Genomic DNA, 27305 nt, shown 5'->3' on the forward strand with positions numbered 1-27305 from the left:
CTAAGTACATAGTGATTTGAATAGGCTTTTGAGATTGGCTTCACAATTAGAACTCTATTGAACGTTAAAGGGAAATTTATGATGTACACCATTTATAAATACAGAGTTATTTCTATATATTTCTCACAACACAAAAGCGGTTTATAGAATAGACAAGTAAGCAATAATAAATTTTAAATAGTGAAAGTTGTCATATTGTTTAAAACATGTCTTCAGCTTTAGATCTTTTTAGGTCCCCAGTGACTACAATGAAATGAAACCAAATTTCAACTAGTGCATATTGATTGAAGTTGTTTAACTATTTCTGTCCTCATATATCTACCTACCTCTTTCTTTCTTTCTTTCTTTCTTTCTTTCTTTCTTTCTTTCTTTCTTTCTCTCTCTCTCTCTCTCTTCCTAATTTTATTTATTTATGAGAAAGAGAGAATGAGCAGAGGGAGCAGCAGAGAGAGAGGGAGAAAGAGGCTCCCCACTGAGCAGGGAGCCACACCTGGGGCTCAATCCAGGACCTTGGGATCATAACCTAAGCCAAAGGCAGATACTTAACCAACTAAGCCACCCACACACCCCTGTCCTCCTCTTTCAAGAAAACAACTCTACTCATGTTAATAATGGTGCCTACAATTTACTGAGCACTTATGCTCAGTAAATGGATGGACAAGCCAATGTGTGACTTGTGTTAAGCCATTCAATATAACAATGCAATAAGGAGGCAGGGACAGTGATGCTTCTGTCCTGATCTAGTGCAAAACTGAGACAAAAAAATTCCCCATGATCATGCACTTTGGCATGGATGAACTAGGATTTGAATCCTGATTGGATGCCAAAGTTTGCAGCCCAAACTACAAGGTGAACTGTTGGGAGCCTGGCAGTGAAATCACAATGTGGGAGGTGGAGTAGCAGCGATTTTGGTAGAGGGCTTTCCCAATAATTTTTGTTTAGGGAAAAAACTAATGTCTATTTAAACCCATGGGGCAAATGTTAGGTATTACACATTAGCTTACAAATACAAAATAGAAAATAACACCTCAAAGAAGTACAAGAGATTTTAGGTTAGAAGGACCCCTGATTCACGCTACTTCACAAAAACGATTCCTTACTTTACTAATTTGAGAAGTAAGCCAATAAATAAATTTGCAATGACTGGTTTATTTGAGTGGTATTTATCATTCAAAATACTAGTTTTCTTTCGGCTTGATTTAGATTTAATTTTAAATCTCTTGGAATTGAAAATGAACGTTGAATTTAAACGCAGTGTTGTTGGACGTTCTTTTTTTGCCTCACTCCCAGTGCCCTAACTTTTCCTCAAAAGCACTGGCTATAATTGTTTGCCCTACAAAGTTGTGTGTGTATGTGTGTGTATGTGCATGCACAAACTTGCTGTTTGTTCCTTCTGCCAAAAAATGTCATTTTCCCCTCATTAATCTACATTTCCAACATTCCCTTTTCTATGAAGACCTTCCCCGCTTGAGTGAGCTTGTGCTTGACCTATGGTGCTTTGTTTATATCTGTAAAATAGCAAATGGAGATTCATCTCTAATACATCATAATAAGATAACTTAACTCTCAGAGCTTTTTGATACCATTGTCTTAATTTTCATAAAACAGTAAATAGTTTTACTTATATTGTCTTTTTATGCTTTCTAAACGTCACATATAATTCTAGTACAGTTATTACAACTACCATGTGTATTAAACCATTTAGAGGAATGCAGTTCATATAAACCAGACATTTACATTTTGTGTTTCAAATCCTCAAGGTATATAAACCACCCAAATATCTTTTTCCTTTCTTAGTCATCTATGAATTCCTCAAGTGCAGAACCATATCCTTTCTGTAGTACCCAGTATTGGGGGCAGTGACTCCATTCAGTGACCACTCAGTAAATGAATAAATGAACAAATAAGTTAATAAGTGTGAATCCTGAAAACAAAGAAATATTAAATCAACTGTTTTATGTTTTTAAGGTATACTATTTCCAATGAAAACCTAAACAGCAAGGTATGAAAGAGGTGTATCATCTGAGACCATCCACTCATTAGCCATTTGGTACTCCATAAATGAGAAAAATGTATTTCAGAGTCATTTTCTCTGCCTGGACTCTATCTCTCAAAATTGTTACTTGATCATGAGGTCACTTTAGGACATCTCAAATTTAAAATTTCTAAAAAAAATTGGTGATCTTACCCCAAACCCACCCACTCAGTCTTGTCATCTCTGTTATTGGTAATTCCATTTTTGTACTCCCTTGTTTGTGCCCCAAACCCTGGAACTGTTGTAGAGTCTTTCTTCTCTTCTACCCACATCTGATTTATCCCCAAATCTACCCACCTCTTACCCCTTCATCACCTCTTGCCTGGATCACTATGAGGGTGTTTTAACTTGATTTCTTGCTTCCTGCCCTGTCCCCTAGTGCTGTCGGAGTAGTCCTGTGAGAGTACCTATGTCAGACCAGGTCACTCTTCAGGGTATACCATCCCCAATTCTTCCTGTTTCATGTAGAGTAAGATAATAAAAGCTCTTGATAACCTTTGATACTGCATAATTGGCTCCTGGATTCTTCTCCTCTTTGCTTTTCCTCCGATGCTCACGTTTAGCCACTCACCCTCAGCCATTCAGGCCCCCTGGCCATATTTGAAATATGGCAGGAACACTTCTGCCTCCGGGTCTTTGCATTGCTGTTCCTTCTTTTTGGATCTCGTTACCTCATATCCTTCAAATGTTATTTTCTCTTTAAGGCTTTAGCCAACAATCCAATTTTACATTGCACCCTACCTCCTCAATATGTAAATACTCCCTATCCTCTTTCTCTGCTTTTGGTTTTTCTCCATGGTACTTACCACAGTCTGACAAGTCATGTAATTTATTGAGCATATAATTATTAGAACGTCAGCCCCATGGGTCCTGGGACTTCGATGTCCAATTTGCTCATTGCTAATCTCTGTGTCTAGAATAGTGCCTGCAACCCATGTTTGTTGAAAGAATGACTTAACAAGAGGTGTAAGTTTTAGAGTCCAAAAATATATTAAAAGCAATATCACTAAACAGATGTAACCAAGAAAAAAATTATGAGCATGTCAATTGTTCTTTAACAAGAGCACTACTTTTTTCCAGTGAGTTCTAAGGATTACGAAAGAGGGCTTCCAAGATTCTTTGCACTGAGAAATGATGGTGAAACAGTTAAAACATTTATTTTCTAAATGTGACATGCTCTAGGAGCTACACATCACTTCAGCTCATGTTTACACATTATGCTACTATAACTGCTTAAAATGTAGGGATTTTTAATTGAATTTTATGGCTGGCCTACATTGTTGATAGTAATTTTTATGTTATAGCTTATGAGTTTAGTCATAGAAGGATATAGAGAAATTTCCATTGATGTAATAAAATATCTATAAAAGCAAAATGGTATTTCCTTAGTAGGTAGTTATTTTATATATCTCTAAATCTCTGAGCACTCAATTATAGAAAATGCATTTTGAGAATGAATATTTAGTAAATTAAATAACTTTCTTTAAAACAATAAGAATTAATGATATATTCCTGGATCTTTTACATAAAATATATATTTTTAATAAACCGTTCTGTTTTTTCAAAGTACCATAGTAATATATTGGCAGGTAGGAATCCAAAACTTGCCCCAAATTTCCTTATTAGTTGTATCCATAATCAAGCAGATTATTTATTTTAACACATGGCATTTAAAAATATATTTAATATTTACGCTTTATCAGTTGGATTTTATTTAGTGCACCAAGAGAGCTATGAAAAGCTGTACTTATGTTCTTTCATATTGTTATTGTCTTCTTTAAACAATTTTATTTTAATTTGGTAGAACCACTTAACATGAGATTCACCCTCTTTAATTTTTAAGTGTCCAATACAGTGTTATTGACTATAGGTACAATGTTGTACAGAAATTCTCTAGTGCTTATTCATCTTGCTTAACTAAAACTTTATGCTCATTGATTAGCAGCTCTTTATTTCCTCCTCACCCCAGATAAGTGAAATAAGCCAACTCAGAGAGACAGATACTACATGATTCCATTTATGTGACATATCTAAAATAAATTTAGGTTATTGTCTTTTATAAAGTTTTTTTTAAGATGGCCAAATAGGTTTTTAAATTGGATATTATATTACTAACCTATACTTAAGACAATCAAATAATTAACTGAAATTTTCAGAACTCTATTTTCCTTAGGAACACCTCAAATTTTATATTTTCAAAAAGCATATGCATTAATCAAATTTAATGTGAACTCAAATTGACTCTTTTTCATAGTTAGTAATAATAAAATATCATTTTACTTATTTCATCATGGGAAATGATGATGAAAAATGGGGATGTTCCATTATTATTGACCTTTAAAATCTCTTAAGGATTATGAATACTTTTGGCTGAAAGCGTACATAATCTTGCTATTTTCTTTTTCTTCTATATATTCCCACTCAACAGCACTTTCTTGAATTTTAAAATGGATAACATTCATTTGACATTTTGCAGTCTAAAAATTAAATTTTCATGCTTGCTTTGAATGCATCTGGGAAGCTAGAAATGAAATTTTGATAGAAATAAAAATGCCACTGGGAATATTATTGATTACCTGGATTGTGTGGCTTTCATTTACCAATTAAAACATATTAGCCAAGTCATCTGGATGTGGATTGGTATCTATTTTTTCAATCATTGACATAATAGATAATTTAGATCAGTTGTTTATAAAAAGCTTTCAGCTGATCTTAAAATATTAAAATATAAATGTTCTCATTAATTTTGTAGAATTTAGACAATTAGAAAAATGTTTTCGGAATGTATTAATATCTCTGAATTATAAAATGAGTACTCACAAAAGATTGGTTTGAACATTTATACTATCCTTAATATTCCTCTCCTTTTTAAACTGCTAATTTAAAAATAATTTTTATATTGTCTCAATCTAATTCCTGCCTTTCGTTATTCCAACATTATATTTAAAATTCCCTGCTAGAAACTGATCCATAAATGCAGAGAACAAACTGATCCTTGCCAGAGGGGAGGGGGCAGAAGGATGGGCAAAACTGGGGAAAGGGGTTGGGAGTTACAGGCTTCTACTTATGGAATGAATAAATCATGGGGATGAAAGGTATAGCGTAAGGAATAGAGTAAATGGTATTGTAATAGCATTGCGTGGTGACAGATGGCAGCTACACTTGTGGTGAGCATGGCATAATGTATAGAGTTGTCAAAAACACTATGCTGTACACTTGAGACTAATATAACATTGTGTACCAACTATACATCAATAAATAAAACTTAAAAAAAATAAAATCCCTTGATAATTTTTCCTATCACTCTGTGGCGATGTGCTCTTATTCATTACTATTATGCACTATATATTTTTTAAAGATTTATTTATATTAGAGAGAGAGGGAGAGAATGAGTGGGGGAGGGGGAAGCAAGCAGACTCCACTTTGGGCATGGAGCCCCACATGGGATTTGATCCTAGGACTCTGAGGTCTTGACCTGAGCTGAAATCAGGAGTCAGACGTCTAACCGACTGAGCCACCCAGGTGCCCTTCTGCACTCTTCTTGTTTCTAAAACTCTAAACTCTCAGGTAGCTCTCTAGCAAGCTCATTTGTTGTTAAATTCTATTGATAAGTCCAAATCATCATACAAATGTTAATTATAATTCATCGCCTTCTTTCTGCATGCCAGTTCACTGAATGCCTATTCTCACCCCTGTACTGTGTTCCCTTAGGCAATGTAGAGACTAAAGGTGGAGACTTTACCTTTAAAGAACTTAAGGAACCCCTTGAAGGAATGTTGCACTTTTCTTTGGTAAAACTAAGATGGTCAAGTTCTACTTGAGTTTTTAGAACTTTCTAGTTTCAAATTATATTCCTTTTTTCTTTTAATATTCATGTATTAATATTCTAATAATATTCATTATTTCTCTATTTGTTTTGAAATGTGCTTCTCTTAGGTATAATATTTCTTAAGGATAGTCATGTTTTTCTTTCTATAATTTTATAAACCCCAAATTGACACAGTGAAATTATCCCTTTTTTTTTTTCCAGGCACTTCCTCCTCCTCCCCCTCCTCTTCCTCATATGAATTGTATGTCAGGTACATCGTATATGCTTATTATCTACTCAGAGTGCTAATTTGATACTTATCCTTGATTATTGGTACATTACACATGACAGACTGAGGTCGCATAGCTTCTTGAACATCTTGTCCCTGTCACATTTCTGTCTGACCTCAACACCTGTGATCTCACCCTTGACTTTTCTGCTTAATAATAGCTCTCTTTATTAATTATCTAGTTCTATGTACTTTATGCTTCATGTACATCATCTTACTTAATTCTATGCTTACCCTTGAACAGGTGCTATCCCCACTTTCCAGATGAAGTGTTTGAGGTACAGAGTGAATCTTTATGCTCAGGACGGCAAAAGCAATATCAAAAGCCACCTCTAGCTTTTACCGACTTCTACGCTGCCTCTGCCACCTCACTGTGAATACTAACTAGTCATTCCTTGTGAGCTAAGTTTAAGTCTAGAGAAAAGAGTTCACTTTCTTATTCCTATTTAAAAAAAAAAAAATTCCATTGTTGGCATGGAAGTAATGATTTTTCTGTAAGAAATTTTAGAGCAAGTTTTCTAGTCTTGTTCTTATTGGCTGAAGTCATATTAGGATATCATTTGACTTACTAAATTAATACATATCCAGATGTTCTAAAATGTCCTAAAATGTTATCTGGTGTAGGAGCTGTTTGGTTCCATGACCCATTGAGGGAAGGGCTCTCAAAACACTTTCAGGGAGTCCAAGAAATCAAAATATTTTTCATAATAATACTGAAACCTTATTTACCTTTTAAAAACTTCATTCTCTCATGAGTATACTGGAGCTTTTAAAGGCTACATGTTTTGTGCATTGCAACAAATAAATATAAATATATATGTATACATAAAAATGGATATAGAAGTAATATGAAAATCCAAATAAATTCTCATAAGCCAGACGTTGAAGAATTTTGCAAAAATGTATTTTTTTGGGAAAATATTTCTTATTAAAACATGGTATTTATGCTAATATGCAATGAATTTATAGTTATTTTTAGTAAAAAATAAATATTTTTATTCCTGATTTCCTTTTCCGATATAAATATTGATACATGACCAATGTGTGCAAAGAGATCCTGAAACCAATGTGTTTGAAAATCACTGCTATATACAGCTATATATTATAAATAAAAATCCTGAATTTTTAGAATCTGTATTAAGAAACCTTAGTTTATGTACAATACATTTTCTTTAGAATTTTCTTTAAAAATGCTTATAGTCAGTGGTGATAGTGAGGAGGAGATTGAAGTAGTTTCAAATGAGAAATTTGACGGTTTAAGACACCGTTAAGCGATACAGCGGTCTCAGGAAGGTTGATAATGAAGGTGAACAAAAATGTATTTTCAAAGTCCGTTGATTTTTAAATGATTATTTTTTATCTCCAATTTTATCTTTCCTGTTTTTGCAAATAAAACTTCAGTCCTTTCAGATGTCTTGCTAAAATTTTTGTGTGCATTTCACTCATTCAGTTAACATTTGAGGAGAGTAGTGTCTGTGCAAGGCTTTCTAGTCTATGGTGAATTCCAAAGTGAGTATGAAAAAATACTCATGACTTTCATTCTGAACTGTGGAGTAAATGGCAGAGCTGAGGTTCAAGTCTGTTGTCCAATCAAGGAGGCCAGATTATATATTTTTCTATCAAATTTTAATTATTTGGAACTGAGAAATGTAGTCCAATAAACACATATTGAATATGTATTATCCACAAAGAAGTCCCATATTTCTAGTGAAAGCAAGATTTTACTTCATTAAGACATTTCTCTTCTCTAAACATTTAAAAATACAAAATGAAGGGAAGTACGACTTTAATGCTAAAACCAGGGGAACCATTTTGCTTTCACCATCTTCATCGATTCATATTGGGGTGTGGCATTTAGTGACATTGAAGATTTTGTGTGTATTGATTAAAGGTTTTCTTTCTCTTTTTGATATGTGATGTTTAAAGTCTACTGTATGGCTTGTGAATCTAAGAATACTTTATGCTTTTTAATCTGAAGGACAGCCATAATGTTTTTTTTTAAATATTAATTTGCACCTCTTTAGATTTCCACAGAGGACATTTCTAAAATTTATGTGTAGCATAAACACTTCTTTTAGTTAATTGTAGAAGTTTAACACTGACTATATTTACAGCCCCGTAGGTATAGTTGAAAATTTACATATTAAACAGAGATGCTCTCTGGCATGGTTTAAGAAAATGATCTGTGTTTCTTAATTACACCTTTAGCATAAATGTGTGAATGTCATTTACTGAAATGTAAAGAGGAAATCTATGATGATGAAGATAATGATGATGATAATATAAAACATATTAATTATATTAAGTTGGCAAATTTGGTGTTTTTTTAGTATATGATTTTTTTAATTTAATGAGGCTATGAGTCGTGGTTTATTTCAATATGATAAAAATTCTAGACTTTACAATTAGTGTCATAGCTGTTTTATATGTTTTAGATGAATGAAAACTATCAATGAATTTTAAAGCTGTATTTCCAAACTACTCTAAGGAAGGATGTAACCGTATTTACACATTTCATAGTAATTGATTTTATTCCTAGAGTCAAATACTGATTTAAAGTATACAAAATGAGTATATAATTTGTCTTAATGAAATGAGTTGGTTGTTCATTTACTATGTATCGCAAAATTAAAATTTCCTGTTTTTAAGAGACAGTCTAGCAAAAGCTGGAAAGAAAGAACCTCTTACGATATTTAAAGCATAAGGATAATAATTATCAATATTTTCCAATTAATATTTGTCCTTTCCTTAAGCAGTTTTAAGGATACTTAAAGCATAGCCCAAAATTAGAGTTGACAATTGCAAATACGAACCAACCAACACAGTAATAAAATCAATACTTACATTTCCCTTGAGGCCACTATTTACTGTTTGCTGCACCATTTCCTTAATGGAATGGCAGTTATGTTTGCAGAAACCTTGTAACTACCATTTTTATGTTTTAACTAAAAGCAGCTTTCTTGAAGAACTATGATAAAGAAATTCTTGAGCTCCTCTTAAAATTGTCATAACCATTTAATAGTTAATATGAATGCAGAGAAGGCAACCTTTCTTTTTAAAATCTTTTCCAGATAAATGTTATAGCCTTTTCCATTCAGTGCTGTTTTTCTGATAACGGCAATGTGTCTTTGTGTGTTCATGATGATGGACATTGACTTCATATTTAAACATCTCACTATACTTAACCCACTTGCCTAGTTTAAACAGACATATGCAATTACTAGGATACATTTCATTTTGGGGTTGATTTTGACAGTGTACTGAAAAAAAATTTTTTTTAAATGGAGGAAAGTTAGCACTTTGTTTTATTCCAAATATTAAAATTAATTTTGGGGCACCTGAGTGGCTCAGTGGGTTAAAGCCTCTGACTGGCTCAGGTCATGATCCCAGAGTCCTAGGATTGAGTCCCGCATCTGGCTTTCTGCTCGGCAGGGAGCCTGCTTCCTCCTCTCTCTCTCTGCCTGCCTCTCTGCCTACTTGTGATCTCTGTCTGTCAAATAAATAAAAAAAATCTTTAAAAATATAAATAAAATTAATTTCAAAATATAGTTGCCAAAATGACTTAACTAATCTCCTTCAGTTGATTTTTCTTCTCTTGTTGTTTTGATGGGATAGTAATTTCCTTTCTTTTATTCATTATTTTGTATTTCTCATGAAGTTATCTCAGATTGATCTAGCATTTTAATTTCAATTATTTTAGCATATTTACACTTGTATAGGATTTAATCTAAGTTAAAAGTTAATTTATGTCCTCATTTTCTTTTAGTTTTTTTTCTTAAAGGTAATAGTAGCCTAAGAATCATTCAAGATGGGAAGGTACAGTTTACCTGCCAGAGGAATTTCTGCCCGGCCTAACTTCGCTTTTATATTAGTCACTATCCAAACTAAAGTAGAGAAGTCGTGTGAACAGAATGCATGGCCCTTTGTAGAGAACCTGTTTTGAAACAGGATATTGAAAATAAAGTCCATTGGCCAACTCAGGTCTTTTTACATGATGATGTCAGCAACTATGTCGTGTGATAAAGCTGCAATATTTTCATGACAAAGAAAAATTCATATCCACATCTTTAATAAATGAAGGGGGGGAAAAACCCGTCCTTACTGGATTCATATATTCCCCTCAGAACCTTTGTAGCTTCTCTCAACTGTAAATATTGAGAGTAAGATCAGAATGGAAGTGGTGTTGCATCAAAATTAATCGCTGAAGTTATTACTTACGGTGTCACTTGTATCCCATATTCAGGCTTTGCACACAGAGCTTTGAAGAGCCCTACAGGACCCACCAAACATAATTGATACAGAATCACTGCCTCCCAACAGCTGTGGTAACAAGGTGCTGCAGCTTTTACTTTAATCTACCTTTCTTTCTGAGAGTTTATTATGTTTTTGAATTTATTCTTTTGTAGATCTGGGAGCTATCTTTTTTATGGAAATTAATCTTTTTAGAAGATTTGTACTCTCTTTTTCAAACACTAATACATTCATTCAAGTATCCTATTATTCAGATCCAGCTGGCTTTTATCTGGTGATATTTACTTCAAAAAGCCAAGTTAAATGGTATCATAGATTAATTCTCAGGGCACAGGAAGGCTTTTTTGGAGAAAAACATGATTTGGTAATTACTTGAAATATCATAATAAAAATCACAGAAAATGTCAAAAATGTATTGTATAATCTGTCATAATAGGAACCTTCAAGAAGTTGTTTCATTAGAAAGGTGGTATTCTGAGTCTCTTGTAAGTTTTCATTTCAGTCAAACATGATATAACTCGAAAGTTTGCTTTGGGTTCTAATAAACTGTATTATGAATTTTAGGTTTATATTGTTTGTTCACACAAAGCAGCGAAACTTCAAAAAGGACATTATCCACTGCTATCTCTTACATAAATCAAACTGGAAATAAGACACATTTTACAATTCAATTTAAGATCCCACTGAGACAATAATGTTGCAAGCTGTGCATTTTGCGAAGTAATATAGTAATGTCTAGTTTGCATTTTTGAAAAACCAAATTAATCACACTTTATTGAATACGTTGGAGCAAACCTAAAATTCATCTATTATTAAAAACTTGTGCAACAAACACAAACTATATTTTATACATAAAGGACAAACTCATTTATTCATTAGGATAAAACACTTGGAGTTTGCATTTTGTAACTATGAAAGAAATGACATTTGCTATGGGGGATGTTTTGAATTTTTAAAAGCAGTCTATACATAGTAAGATGCTTGAAAATTTGTTTTAGCATGCTAAATTGAACTAGGTTTCAAATCATTCAGACAAAAATAGAATTTAACTTGAAAAGTTTGGAGTAGGACAACAAAAATCGTCCAGTTAAATGATCTGCTTTATAAAGACATCTCATACGGATAAAAAAATCACGTTGTGCTTTAGTTCATATGTGCACAACTTAATATAATATGATCCCTTTATGATTTTGATAAGAAAAATAAAACTCTCCTCAGGCAAAAAAGGCTTATCATGGCCTATGATTTTATCAGGCTAAAGAAAGTAAGTACTTTTTGTATGCATACATTTGGATATACAATTCCCGTAAGCTATTATACATAGTATTGCAAATCAAGTTTTTGTGGCATCATTTAGACATTATTACCTACATGATATATATTATATATTGTTATTTTTGAGGCATACTAGTAAACCCAAGAATTCCGAACAGTGACAGAAACTGAAGAACAGCAAAAATAGTGGAACTGAAGAACAGCAAAAATAGTGGCTAAGGTGGGAATGTTTATTTTACTGCTGCATATTTTTCAATGTCAGGCTAGTAAACACTGTTTTGCTCTCTGCTGATGTGTATAATATTCTGTATGATAACAGTTATTTGAAGTGCTACAGAACGGTAATATGCACTTTGCACAGAATAGAAATAGCAATATTAAAACACATTTCCAAATTTAATATTTCAATAAAATAGTAAAGTCAAGCTTGTCTTATTTCAGAAACCTTATTATTAAATCATGAATTTTAGGGCAATATTTCCTTTCTGCCCTCTCTAATTGTGTCATTTGGGGAGGGTCTTAAAAAAAGGTCCAAACTCATATCCACTGGTAAGCTGTTGCCTTCTGTTGTATCTCTTTATGTGAAGACTTCCATAGTTTTCCTTTTATTTGGGAAAAATATTTGGTACATATATAAAAGGAACTAGTTTACAAGCTATGGGATTTAGATATAGGGAAGAGTATGCAGTAGGTCCTCACTCAACATAATTGTTTTGTCATGTCTGGCTCTGGAAACCAATTTTGTTCTTCAATCATCATCTTAGAAAACTCTACTGATAGAGAACACAAGATTTTTTTTTTTTTCTGTTTTATCCATTTTCCAGTGGCATGAAATATGAGAATCAGGATTCCTGCCCTGGTCACATCAATGTCAATGTGGTGGATGACAGAACTTGTGATGATTATTCCTGATGATGAGTTCCTTCTCCTCCTTCTGACCATCTGATACATTGCTTTAATCATATCTCTCGCCTGCCTAAGATGATGACCAAACTCATCATCCTGACATCTGAGAACTTCCATAATCTGGTCCTAGCCTACCTAATTCTTTCCAACTTCTGATGCTTTCCTAATATGTACTTTTTTCTCCATCAGTGGAGCTACCAGCTGTCAGCCAGACCCACCATTTATGTTTATCTTTGCCTTGTTGAACAGTTCAGGCAATTCTCTCGACTTGGTGTGCTCTGCTGTGCAGTAGAAAGGATTTAGGACCAAGGTTCAGGCAAAAAATGTATTGCAAGTCCATCTCTTATCCTGCAGAGTTATATGGCCTCACAAGTGTCATTTAATCATTCTGAACCCATATCCTCTGCTGCAAAATGAGAGGACTGTACTTGATGGTGAGGTCTTCTCAGAGAAGTCTTTCTAGTATGCACTCCTGACTCACAAGCTAACATGCATCACATATGTTCAAAAATTCTTGGGGCACCTGGGTGACTCACATGGCTAACTGATCCCAGGTCCTGGGATCGAGGCCCATGTTGGGCTCCCAGTTCAGCAGGGAGTCTGTTTCTCCCTCTCCCTCTGCCTCTCCATCTATGGCCTATGCTCTCTCCATCTCTCTGTCTCTCTCTCAAATGAATAATTAAAATCTTAAAAAAAATTCTTTCAACCTTCTGGAATGATGTCTCATTTAATGTATCATGTCACTTTATTTATTTATTTGCTCATTATTTTCTCTACTCACCTCCCAACTAGAATATAAAGTCCATGAGGATGAAGACTTTATTTCCTTTCTTTACTGCTCTAGTTCCAGTACTTACAACAATGCCTGATACATAATAGGTGTTGGATATGTGTTAAAAAATGAGTGAATGATTTCTGTGTCTGCTTTGTACTCTAACATTCTATGTATATTTGATTTCATTCAAATATATAAATAAAAATAAAGTATATGTTGTATAGTGGTGTTTTAAATATAATTTTTTGCTCCTTGTCTTGTATACCATAACATTCTTGGCATCTGGTTCTCTTTATATGATTATATATTGATATTTTAAAAATTTATTTGTGTTTTCTCTTCTATTTCTATTTTTTTTTTCTATTCAATATGGCTGCATCAAACTCTTAATAGTGTGCTGATTTCTTCCTGCTTCCTCTTCAAGATTTTCAATATGCAGTATTAACTTGACTTTTGGATAGACAAGAATATGAAATCTTTTTTAAAGCCAGAATTTAAACATGTTAATATTAATCTGAGCAAATTCACATAAGAATGATTTTCAGAGTAAATAGAAATTTGACATATTTTAAAATTAAACCTTTTATTCTTAAACTCTTAATACTTTTGTAGATTTTTAAAATTTAAAATAGCTAATGTATAAAATCCCACATAGTATTACATATATAGCCTTTAAACAATAAATGATTTTTGAATTTTTATTGGTATGTCCATTACAGAATTATAATTCTTGGTGAAAATAATTCAAGTACATGATAAAGTATAAATTATACTCAAAAGGTTTCTTTGTGAAAAGCCACTCTTCATAGAAAGCTCACAAATAAAATTTCAAAATTTACCAACGTGGAAAAGCATTTCTATACAGACCATGTAAACTAAACAAAGTTCTTGAGGTATTTAATTTGGTTTGAAAATTGTGTCTTAGCCTACTAACTGAAGTCTTAAGTAGTTATTTATATAAATTATTTTAATTAAGAGCAACATTTAACAAGGTGTATTTACCCAGGTGTTAGGCCAGGTATATCTAAACGAGAGCATCTGTGTACTGTTGACAATGGTTCTAACATTCCCTGTGTAATAATGTGAAAGAACATGTGTGGTAGAACAGAGAAAAAGAGAAATAGTGCAGATTTTAATGTTGGAGGAGATATTGAAATTATTTAAGACAGATTTTTGATCACAAGGGAAAAATAACAGATCATAATAATTTTTTTATTACAGACAGTATTTTCTACAATTAGATAGCTAGTTATGATTAAGTAATTAAGGATCCCTCCCAAGAAGATATTTTCTTTAGTAGGCACAGTTCCCTTTACACTGAAAAAATGTGAAATACAATATCCTGAGTATAGATAAAGACAATTTGTATAGTTGTTTTTATAGACTTTAAAAAATTCTGTCTCTCCATTTGAGCACCTTAGACAAGACGGTAATTTCATCATTCATTATTTATTTTTTAACATGGTATGCATCTTTTTAATATTGATGTTGGGAAAATTTTATGGAAGAAAAATAATGAATACGATTTATCCAAATACTACCATGTGTGTGTACGTGTTTGTGTGTGTGTTTAAATGAACATAGAACCTATGTTTAGCACTTAATTCTGATACTGAATCATTGTGTGACCTTTGGTTGGTTGTATTCTCCCTTACATTCTTCATTGGTCATACTATGGTTCTAAGAGTTATACCAGATATTTTTTTTAAATAAAAAAATGAAAAGGATGTTTAAATTTTACTTTATATTGAACTAAGGGTGTTGATATAATCAGAAAAATCAGTCCTCCTTTCAAAACACATTTTCTAACCATTTTTCTTATTCTAATTCACATTGTAGAAAGCATATTATATGCATTTATTCTTGGGACAAAAATAAGTGCTTATACTTAATTCCTGAATTGGAGTTAAAATGTAGAAATGAAATTATACACATTAAATGCTAATCTTCTTAAGTATTTTTTTTATTACTAGCAACTGAAATTTTAGTGGTCATTTTGACCTTGAAAATCACCTGCCATGTCTGCCCATGAAAAACTGACGAAAAGTGCTTTGAATAGTATGTCTTCACTACATATAATAAAAGCTATGGAAAGAAAGATTTGGTTTCATATAAACAGTAGCTTTCAACAGGCCTGCCATCTGCGTGTAATCTACCACTATGATATAATATTATTTCAGTGGCCCTTCAGATGTGCTGAGTTATTTGTGATATGTAGTCTTTTGATTTAAAGCTGCCTCTCTCCATAATGTTCTTAACGGGATTTTGTAATTGCTCGATATTGTAATTATATATCATATTAGAAATTGGACTAATGGCACCTCTTCGAGCTATGCTTAGCTGTGTCTATTTGTGTGTGTGTGTGTGTGTGTGTGTTGTCTCTGTTTTGTCTGTTTACTTAAATGGGATTGTTAAAAACTTTTTGTTCAATCATAGTATCCTACATTCATTCATTCAGTATTCATTGAGGACTCAAGATCTGTCAGGTGTTCATGTTGATTTTCTTATTAAAAAGAATGTTAAAGCTTCGAAGTAAGTGGAGATGCTTGAACGTTATAAACAGACATTGATACTCTTTTGTGCTAAGAACTTATTGTAGGAGTCATATATCAGTATTTGCTTAATCCTGCTCAACGTCTCAGACTTCTTTTTCTTCTCCTTGTTTTGTTTTGAAGTCATTCAGCTGCCTTATTTGGGACTTATTCTGTGGATTACAGTAGAAATACATTTTTAGTAGAAATGTCTTTATGCTTTCTATACCATCTTGAAGCATCATGGCTTAATCTCCCAGCTATGAATCAAAGACATCAAAATCTACCTCATTGGGTATCTGCTTTGTTTCCCAAATTTCAATTCCATATTTCTAATTGCTTGTTGTCAATCTCTATTGGACTGTTCCTGAAATATCTCATATACAGTATGTCCAAAATTGAACTCATTTTTATTTATTGTCAAGTCAGATATTCCTCATTTGTCAATTCAAAGTTTGGATTACATGTTCAGAATTCCAGAATCTAAATCCTGGGGTAGATGAAGCCAACCTTTATAACAGTAATGTGGATCTACCTCTGAGTTTCATAAGATTCATTGGGTAGTACATATAAAAACTTAACTCATTGCCTGGCACATTAAGAGTCAATGATACATGGGGCGCCTGGGTGGCTCAGTGGGTTAAGCCTCTGCCTTTAGCTCAGGTCATGATCTCAGGGTCCTGAGATCGAGCCCCGCATCGGGCTCTCTGCTCGGCAGGGAGCCTGCTTCCTCCTCTCTCTCTGCCTGCCTCTCTGCCTACTTGTGATCTCTCTCTCTCTGTCAAATAAATAAATAAAATCTTAAAAAAAAAAAAAAGAGTTGATGATACATGTTAGGTATCATCACCATCAACCTTGTTAATGTAATCACCATACAGCCCATTGTTAGTCTAGATATTCAAGTCATCTTTCACATTTTACCCTCTTCATCCCCTTTTGTACCCAAATGGTTAACAACTTCTATCAAGTTTATTTCTAAAATGTCAAACATACTTCCTCTTCTTCATCTTCTCTTTTTTATTTCAAAGGATAAAATTAGGTACATATTTGCTTTATTTGTGTATCTCTCTCCCACACTGTAAGTTGCTCAATAGCAAAGGCTATATAGCTCAGCATTTTTAAAAGCCACACTGAAGTTTACCTCATATAAATTTAAGAATTGGTCTGAGAATTGCACCTCTAACCTCAAGAACTGACTGAAAATTAGTCCTACTTCATTAAAAGCTGGGGATACAATGATGAACAAAAGAAACATAGGGCCAACCGTGTGGTGCTTAGATTGAGAGGTGAAATGTTGGGTCTTTCTTTAATAACAATGGGAAACAACTGAAGTCCCCCAAGCAGAAGAGTGACAGTATAAGATTTGTACTTAAAGTAATGATGATCCTTGAATCTGATTACAGGGCCAGATATTGAAGTAGAGATAAATTACACAGATGAAATCAACAAGACACAAAATGGATATTTGTGGCACACAGTGAGAGAGGAGGAGATAAAGATGATCCCAGGGTTTTTGGGGTGATGTCATTCTTTAAGGCCAACCAGGTTTGGACAAAGATAATTTAAGATGTACATCCATACAAATGAGAAATACTGAGATAATTCCCATGAGTATGCCATCCTACCTATGAGGGTTTTATGCTTTTTGGAAAATTTAATAGCCGTTTTGGCTCAAGTGAGAAGAAGGTTTTTTGATTTCAACATAAATAGTTTAAGCCTGAAAAACATGGCATTAAAACAATGGAAATTAAAACTGATGTCAGCTGACCATGAGCAACACTTACCCATGAACATAAACTTGTTAATATTATATACCATGACATTGATTACTCTACTAACAGTATATAAAGTATATTGACTTGAAATTTTATTTGATGTAATTGTAAATCTATAGGGAAATTACAGTATCCTTAGAGAGGAGAATTTCTAGTTCATTTGTTTGCCTAATGGAAAAATAATTTGATGAGTTAAAGTGGGAAAAGGTAGAAATTCATTGACATTGGCAATGAGAAAGGTTAAAAGATGCAGTTAAATTAACATGGGTACATTATATCCAACTGCTTTATTTTGAAGAATTTCATGACTATGTTTTAGATTGGAAAACTTACACATGTTTTTAGTATTGTATTTCCACACTGTCCGTAATAGCATTATACTTTCGCTGTGCAAATTAACAATCTGTTCCAACATGATCATTTCCACTGAATAAAAACATTTGGCTCTTGCTTCCAATCATCTTATAGTCCATATTAGCAAAACATCAAAATATTTAGTCTATACAAATTAATCTGGCTACTATTTATTTCCTTGTATTGAGTCCCGTGTAACTGTTTACTCTGAGTCTGCTTTTGTTTTGTTTTGTTTTGGGGATCCATTTTACCTGGTTAACACTTAGAACATGGTGCTAATGAGTCCAGAGAAAACAAAAGCATCAAAAAGCAAAGTGTTTTCTGATATAATTATCTGTCTTCTCCACGTAAAGTATTTAACCTTTTATCTTTATAGTAATGGCCTTCCTTCTTTTATTTTAAGTTGTATCAAAACTTTCTGGAATTTGGTAGGAAATAAGGGAAACTATATAAAGTATTTCAATCTGTATCTAGCAATTCGTTCTAATAATTTTTATGAGTTTGAAATCAAGACTTTTCAAACCTAAGCTATTATCTGTCATAAATTACCTAATGCTGTTCTGGGTTTCCATGATTCCTCAAGGATTCTCAGGATAATTGTTTTTTATATGTCTCCCTGTTCTTTAAATACCCTTTTTTGTATTCCATTTGGTCTTAGTGACTTGAACTCCAGCTCTGATTTTGCAATTTGGTCCTCAGTCTTTCTAGTACAATAATCGTTAACTGTGGTGAAGGACATTCAACTAATAAAAAAAAAAAAAAAAAAAAAGAAAGAAAGAAATAAGCAGTCCTGATTTCCAGTATTTTGTATGTCATTTTGTGTAGCCTATTAACTTATGCCACTCTCAGCAACATGCAGAATATATAAGGAAATAGAAATATCTCAACTTTGCGAAGAAATCTAGCTATTAGCCTTGTTCTGATGAGTCCATGGACTTTAATGACACTGGTGTGATAGTCTCACCATTAAATATATCAAATTAAATGTATCAGATTAGCTCTGCATTCAAAAGAATACATCACAGTTAAAAATAGAAGCTTTCTTGTATGGCAAGTTTTAAATTCCTAATTAACAAATACCACTCAGGTAACAAAGAGTAAGGTTTAGTTAATGATAGAGAGCTAAAGAAAATAGGTCTATTTCTAGGAGAGTAACATGTTTACTAAATGACTCATATTTATTGGTAGTAGAATAGTTAAAATTCATCAAAATACTATTCTTTCTAAGAAAAAAAAAGTAAGTTCATGTTAGAACATCAGCTAAGCAGGATTGGTTGCATGATAGCCAACCGGTTTGTTTTTTGCCAGCAATTCCAAATCAAACATGAGATGTGTACCTATACAAATTTTGGTCTCTGGAAATGGCCTTCTCTTTGGGCATTAAAACCTAGGCATTCATGGTATTTTTGTTTTTGCTAAACCACAATACCTAAACTGGAATATTTTATTTTGGTTTGTTTTATTTTTAAAATTGTGCCTATAATTAATTGTACTTGGAAAAGATGACTTCTTCTTCATTTTAAAATAATTTGATGAATTTGAACCAAAACACCAAAAGATTTCAGTGTTTTTTTTTTTTTTTTTTTGATTGTAAATTTTTTTTTTTAATTTTTTATTTTTTATAAACATATATTTTTATCCCCAGGGGTACAGGTCTGTGAATTACCAGGTTTACACACTTCACAGCACTCACCAAAGCACATACCCTCCCCAATGTCCGTAATCCCACCCCGTTCTCCCAAACCCCCTCCCCCCAGCAACCCTCAGTTTGTTTTGTGAGATTAAGAGTCACTTATGGTTTGTCTCCCTCCCAATCCCATCTTGTTTCATTGATTCTTCTCCTACCCACTTAAGCCCCCATGTTGCATGTGCTTTTTTAAGCTAATGTAGATCAAATGAGCTCAGACATTATCCAGAAAAAGGTTTAAAGATTGCATTACAGTAACTCATGAGAAGACTGTTTCTCCTGTTTATGCAAAGCGCTAGGAGTAGAGCTGACAATTTGTATCTCATTTTTCACCAGGGTGAAGTTAACCCTCTGACAGATAATAATTTGTTTATTCTCACTTACCTTTGGAATAACAACTGAACGTCTATAGTGTCTGTGACTAGTATTTACTCTTACTGAATAGTCTTGTCTCCATTGTTAAGATGGCGTTGACATCCTTCTAAGTGGTCTCCAATGGTATGGAGTAAATGCCTGCTCTTGCCATCATTTTCATTGTAAACAAATCTTGACAATGTCAGGTTCCCGTCACAGTCTATCAGCGTCACTCACTAAGCAGTGGTGTGACCGTTAGTCTCTCTGAGATTTGCCTCCTTTATCAGGGTCAGCCTGTGGGAAAATCTGAATGAATAGTTACACGTTATCTAGATATAAAGGACAATAACATTTACGTGTACTTTTACTATTATAATGCATGATAGTTTAAAGGTGTTTGTTTTCTTACAGATAACTTTAATTTTGTGTTTGGTTATTTTTCATGTACTCTATCCAAGATTCGTTAAAAATACTATGGGCTTCCCTTTTGGAATCTGTTTCTCATTAGCTATATGCAAGATAAAATAATAAATATGATTATCTGGGCTAGGCTACTTGGTGCCACTCTATACATACCTAAAGTTTGTGTATTTTTTTTTTTAAAGAGAAACAGTGCTTCCCCAAAACATTTTGCATTTACTTTTCTACTTAAAAATTTGTGTTCCAAAAAACAAAGTGATCTTGTCTTCTTTGCTAATGATTATCTCCACATTTAATATGGTAATCTTTTTTTTGAACATCTGTCTTAATCGATAATTTAATGTTTCAGTTGATTTGCAAAATAGCATTCCAAATGCTAAACATCCACATTTCTTTCCCTTTATTTCAGTTTCATTTGCAAGAATCTATTACTAAAATTTCATTTATAATACAGCCATATTTGTCATTGGGTCTACTGAATATACCATGTAACAAGATACAGAATAGAATTTTTCCTGTGGTTTCATGCAAGAACAAAAGGTATCAGGCATTCCTCATTATAAGGAAAGTAACAAGCAACTACTACTTATTAATGGTCCTCTGAACCAGCCTATTCTATCACTCCAGACCCTACAAATCTCCTCCTCCTGCATTATCAGAGGGTACAACCATAGGTAGAGGGGACTTATGGAAATCCTTGTAGTGAAGAGATGGCATCTGATGGGGAGGGAAGCTCACTGATAGTGTTTCTTAAATCTTTGTGTGGGTATTAATTAGAATTTGAAAATATCTTTCCTGAATTATCTGGTATCTTTCAAATTAGTTGCTCTATCTATTCATTTGGGACCTTCTTTTTCATGGTGTTGCTTTTCCTCAAATTTTGTTCATCTTGTTTTCTCTTTTGCTATGGATTTTTGCCCAGTGACTGTTGATTATCTGTCATATACAGAATGAAGACCTAGACTAATTAATAAAGGTAACCAGTGCAAAAAAAAAAAAAAAAAAAAAAAGGGTGCATTTCTGTTTTGATGTGAACTGCTGCTCTGTTTTCTGTATGTATCTGAGCATGGGGATAAAGAATTGAGAAGTGGTAGGGTAGAGAGAATGGACATAATTGGAACAAGAGGACCCACACCAAGAGAAGGACCTTAGGTTCAAAGGCAATGGCAGTTCCAGGAGCTTAGAAGAAGAGGAAGCTGAGGGAGATTTTCAGATGTTCCTCTGGAAGGGCCCCTTTAAAGGATCAGACATGGCTTAGGAGATTCTTAGCATTTAGGTACCTGCCATGTGGAAGATGTAAATGGTGGATAGGCAGAGTTATAGTAGAGTGCAGGGAGGACTTGAGTAGAAACTGGTAAGGTAGGAGGCCTTTATTCTACTATTCAGGAGAAAGAAATGAGGAGGATGGATAAAAAACTAGCCAAGCCCATGTCTTCCACGATCTAGGCTCTAGGGCTGGCCAATGTTGATGGGGAAGGGGAAAGAGAGATGAGTGTTAACTGGAATGAATTTTTTTGTTTATTTTTGTGAGGTTTTTATTGTTGTGGTTGTTGTTTTTGTGGGAGAGAACATGTGTGCCCACAGGGGATGAGCAGAGGGTGAGGGAGAGAGAGAATCTCAAGCAGACTCCACACTGAACATGGGTCCCAATCTCATGATCCTGAGATTATGACCTGAGCAAAAATCAAGTCAGTTGTTGAATCAACTGAGCCACCCAGGCACCCCCAGAATGAATTTTTCGATTCTAGGACGCTATTAAGGGGCTGAAAAGGGAGCCTTGACAAAACATGTTTGAAGGCACTAATTAGAGGAAAACCAAAGCCATTTTATATTTGTAACCTATCAGTTCTGACTGTCCCATAATCTGATTACCTTTAGAGTAGAGATAGCTTTCAAAATTTAAGGGTTTCTCCTCTAAGCAGTATATTTCTGAATTCAAAACTTGGTCCATCACAAAATGTGTATCCCAAAAGATGTTAAAATATAAAATAGGCGCAAGCCAAGATAAGTCATCTGAGCTCATAGACAGACTGAGACAGTGCATCAAGCCATCCGCTTTTTTTCAGAATCTGAACTATTTTGAAATGTTGAGGTTGAGAGAGTAGAAGGTGGGAGAGAATCTCCCATACCTGGTCTTTACAGATTCACATTTCAGCTACACTGAATCCAAAGATCACCTTGCTTATCCCTGAAGAACATACATCTTTTTACACAAAGGAAAACTAAACACACACAGTCACTTTTTTGTAAATAGGTTCCATATGTTTGTATACATTTTTGTTGATATATTCTTAATATCTATATAATTAGGCAGGGGAATGGAATTGTTTCAGGTTATATAAAATGCATAATTAACAACTTTTAGCTAGAGACAGAATTAGTAATCAGGCGTTAATTTCAATTTTCTTTCATTTATGTACCTACTTACCTCTGGCTATTGTAAGACTGTACATCCAGTCAAAGGATGGATGACTGTACATCCATCTGTACATTGTAAGACTGTACATCCACCAAAATCATGCTCTAGCTTTCATGGCTGGCCTTGATTGTGCTTGTGGTTACACTCTTAACATCAGCATATAGCAGCTGCCTGTTGTGTTCTACCCTCAGCTGAACCTATGTAAGCAGATGTCTATCCTGAGACTGTTTCTGCTCTTCTCCACAATCTGTGTGTATGACCAGGTATGGGAGATCCTCTCTTCCTGCCACTCCCTATCCCCAACATAAAAGTATGATTACAGATCCCAAGTAATCAACAGCTGGATACATTCTCTGAGTCTTTTCATAAACTCATGACCAGTTTCCTTGGCTTAAACCATTTTATATTTTTATTTTATGAGTTTTTGCATACATGCCTTAACAACCTATTACAGTATGTGTTCTTTGAGGATACAAGGGCTATATCAAGTTCATCTTGTTCTTCCATTGTAAAGTCAAGAAACACTGTGATTCTATAGAATGGGGAAGGAGAAATTCATCAGTTCTTTTCTGTTTCTCTCTAACTCTCCTTAGCAAATATAAGAATATAAGAATTTTTCTTACATCTTTAATCTTCTGTCTCTTGCAAGATTTCATGTAGGCATGGTAGTACACTTTACTTTTAAAGGTATATATGTGTATATGTGTGTATATATATTTGTATGTAGGCATAGTGTGTGTGTGTGTGTGTGTGTGTGTGTGTGTGTGTAGTCTTATATCAATCCCACTGAATATATTGACTTAAACCAAAGCACCTGAAATTATACATTTAATAACTATGGGTAAGTCTTGTTCTGAAATGGCCTATTTTCAATTCTTATTTATTCATGCTAATAGAAGAAAAAGATGTTATAAATAATGCAAAAATCACTTACAGCTGACTTAGTTATATATTGTATATTTTTCATCAGACTTAGTTTCTTAATTGTTTGCTCTATTTATTACCCAAATGAGCTAACATCATGAGTATTTAACAAATGATGATTGGCGGAGATAGCTAGGAGCATTTTATGTAGTGGGAAAATCCAATCTAGTGTTATAAACTTGCTATGGAAAATTCACATATGGATGATTGATATTTACCTTACACAAGGGACTAATATTCTGTGATGCAAAAGAGATGTGAAAATAGATGGTATTTTGTCTATAATCTGTTTCTGAATGATTCAGTCAGAATTTTGGCTTAATATTTTATATAGTGTGAAAAACAGAGTTACAGTGCTTCTCTACTATGACAGTAAAATTGAAATGTATTTGGAAAAATCACTTCTTCCAACTTATTAACTGGCAATCAGAATTCAAATAAAAGAAGAAATTGGTTCAAGTGAACAAAAGCAAAAGTAGGTAATAGATATAAACAGAGCTCAAACTGAATCTAAAATAATTAATGTGAATATTTTCTACACTCCATATATTAATTGCCCATATAAGCAACATACTATGAAAATATAAAGCTTGCTTTTGTTGGGTATCGTAAATGAAATACATAGAGAAGACTATCCATTAAGTACAAATTCCCAATTCAGTTTCCATATTCAAATAGCATTGACTCCAAAGTATTATTTCTATATTAACTGTCAGTGATTATGCCTCAATTTTTGTTTTAACTGATACAATGAAAAGTAAACATGTAAAGAAAAAATTTGACCATTTATTGATAAAGGTGTTGTAGAGTGGAGATTTTAAAAATGTTTTATCCCTGAATGTTTATGTGATACCATACCCTTGAAAAATTCATACTTCTAGTTTTTACATATTTGACTAGGACCTTGGCATAAGTGTCAAAAAAGGCACAAGTAGAAAAATAAAGTACATCAATTTGAGAATATGAAAGTGAACTTTTGTATCACAGTGTAGGAACAAGCTGGAGAAATTTCTTTTATGAGTCATTTCTGGATGAAGCTATAAACTTTTTTTTAGCCAAAAGCTGTCATGGTTTCTTGTAAAATAATAAAGATAATAAAGATATCCATTTTAATTGATTCTTTTCATTGTTTAATAAAATTGCTTTGTTTGATTGCTGAAGAATTTGAATTGAGTTTTCATTACCCACTTCTGAACAATTTACTCTAAGATCCAGACAGTATTGAGCTAATGAGTTTGAATTTATATTGAACCTTAACTGTCTTCATGAAGTAAATGGAAAAAAATCATGGCAGTAACTAAGTATTCTTCATTAAAAACTATGTCGTAGAGATTTTACAATGAGGTTTTTAATAGAGCTAAAGCATTTAAATTGGAGTTTTACCAACTTTGCTGTTTCTAAGCACATTACAAGAAATATGATTTCCTTTTTTAAGAAATGAAAACTCATAAACTGATGGGACATTACAGAAATTTTGTTTCAAGTGGGTAGTTTGTATATTCAACAGATTCAGTTAAACAATAAGTTAATTTAATTTGGGGACATATCTAAATTCAAATTATTCATAAACACCTTCTAAAATATATTCTATTAGGGTGTTTCAGAAACTACTGAAATCTAAGACATGGCCATCATTATTAAGATGCCAGCCCACAAATGTACTGTTTTAACTTTGACACTATATCGCCATAATCATCAACTTTTGTTTCAAAAGGTGATACATTTATTGGTACACACACATTTCATTTATAAACCTTTGTAAAATTATCTCTTAGGTTCTTTGTACTGTGTCTAAACTATGTGGGGGCATTTAATGATTCCATGTTTAGGATTTGTGATGGAATTCCATGAGGAACTTTAATTCTGAATGGTGGCTAGAACATCACTTAATATAAGGATAAGTCTACAACTACCAGGGGTCTTCTGTTCCACAAAGTAATTAATTCTCTAGGTATATAACAGAACCTATTGTAACTTAATTTGGTTAGTCAAACTAGATTAGACTCCAAAAATAGGCTAAATATTGTAGATTTTTTTTTTTTTTAATTGAGGGCCTATGTAAGATAAAAGCAAAAAAGAAAATATGGTTTGGGGGAAATTTACTTACTTGAGATTCTATCCCCAGAAGTTGCTTGGCCAATCTCCAAATGGGGTATACTTTTTAAAACCTCATTTCAAAATAAGAAAGTAAGTAAGTAAATAAATAAATAAATAAAACCTCATTTCAAATTAATCATTAGAAAACTTGGAATAATATTGTATCCGAATTGTATATATCCATTCCCCACAAGCAGCAGTGATGTTTCCGGGGATAAGGAAACACCTTACTCTTGCCTACCCCAGGGTTCTCATTCTTCTCTTACCCCGCTCTGCATGCCTGGACCTCACAGCCTTGCACTTAGTCCTCCTCTTCACCCCCTTCAGCAGAATCACCTTCTGCCAAATTGTATAATGGCATGTCTTAGCACTAAAAGTAGTTGCACATAAAAAGGAATCTAATTATTGGATAGTAAAATATAGGACAGAATAAAGAAATAATTAATTGTGATAAGCTAAAAAAAAAACCCTCATATTTTAAACAAGAATTAGACTGATCAGAAGAATAATACAAGAAATTGACCATTTGTATGAAACACATGAAGCATGGTGACAGGATAAAACATGGCACCGAACTAGTTAGCCTTAAAATTAATTCCCTTGAGTGGTGAGTGGATATTGTTGTCTAAAAGGGGACAAATATTTTTCCTTTGGCAATCATTATTAGAACATTTTTTTAATGTTTAACTTTTCAATGATTTATGTTCTTTGCCATTTTAATAAATGAGATATACCATGTTTCATAGTTTTCATAGTTTTATTTGACCAGAGCAGTGATGATATATGTGTATTTTTTATAGGACTGGAACTTCCTTTCATGATGATGCCCCATCCTCTAATTCCTGTCAGCCTACCTCCAGCATCTGTCACCATGGCAATGAGCCAGATGAACCATCTCAGCACCATTGCAAATATGGCAGCAGCGGCCCAAGTTCAGAGTCCCCCATCCAGGGTTGAGACATCTGTTATTAAGGTAACTGTTTTCTTACATGATTGTTTTCACCTGTACCAAGCATCATCTTAAACCACCATCTCTTAATCTGTGATTTTATTACATAATTCTAACTTCAAAACAGCTAGGTGATAGGAAATAAATTATGAGAAAAATCACTTATAGTAATTAGAACCAGGAAGAAACAGAGGTATAATACTAAACCATATTAGGTTAGGCTGCCCTTACATTCGGTGTTGTATCTATTAAGAGACAAATGAACATAGGAAATTAATTGATATATTTCAAATAATGTGTGTGTTTAAATGGTTGTATGTAGGAGGGCATGTCTGTGTATACACATATGGTGTTATGAGCCTTAAGGTGTAGAAAGTATTTGATTTGTTTTTAGAAGACAAGAAGTGTTAAATTATGGTTTTGCCACTCAATAGCTGTGTTGTCTTGGGCATGCGA

The 27305-nt window shown here is 33.3% G+C and overlaps 1 protein-coding gene across 1 annotated transcript in view; it reads left to right on the forward strand.

Annotated features, from left to right (window-relative positions):
* Positions 1–27305, forward strand: part of DACH1 (dachshund family transcription factor 1) — a 427798-nt gene that overhangs the window by 269589 nt on the left and 130904 nt on the right. Inside the window, exon 4 of the mRNA XM_059144718.1 lies at positions 26701–26873. Within this exon, the coding sequence (XP_059000701.1) occupies positions 26701–26873 (173 nt within the window). The remainder of the gene's footprint in view (positions 1–26700; positions 26874–27305) is intronic.

The sequence above is a fragment of the Mustela lutreola genome, chromosome 13, assembly GCF_030435805.1.
Source record: "Mustela lutreola isolate mMusLut2 chromosome 13, mMusLut2.pri, whole genome shotgun sequence".
Taxonomy (NCBI): domain Eukaryota; kingdom Metazoa; phylum Chordata; class Mammalia; order Carnivora; family Mustelidae; genus Mustela; species Mustela lutreola.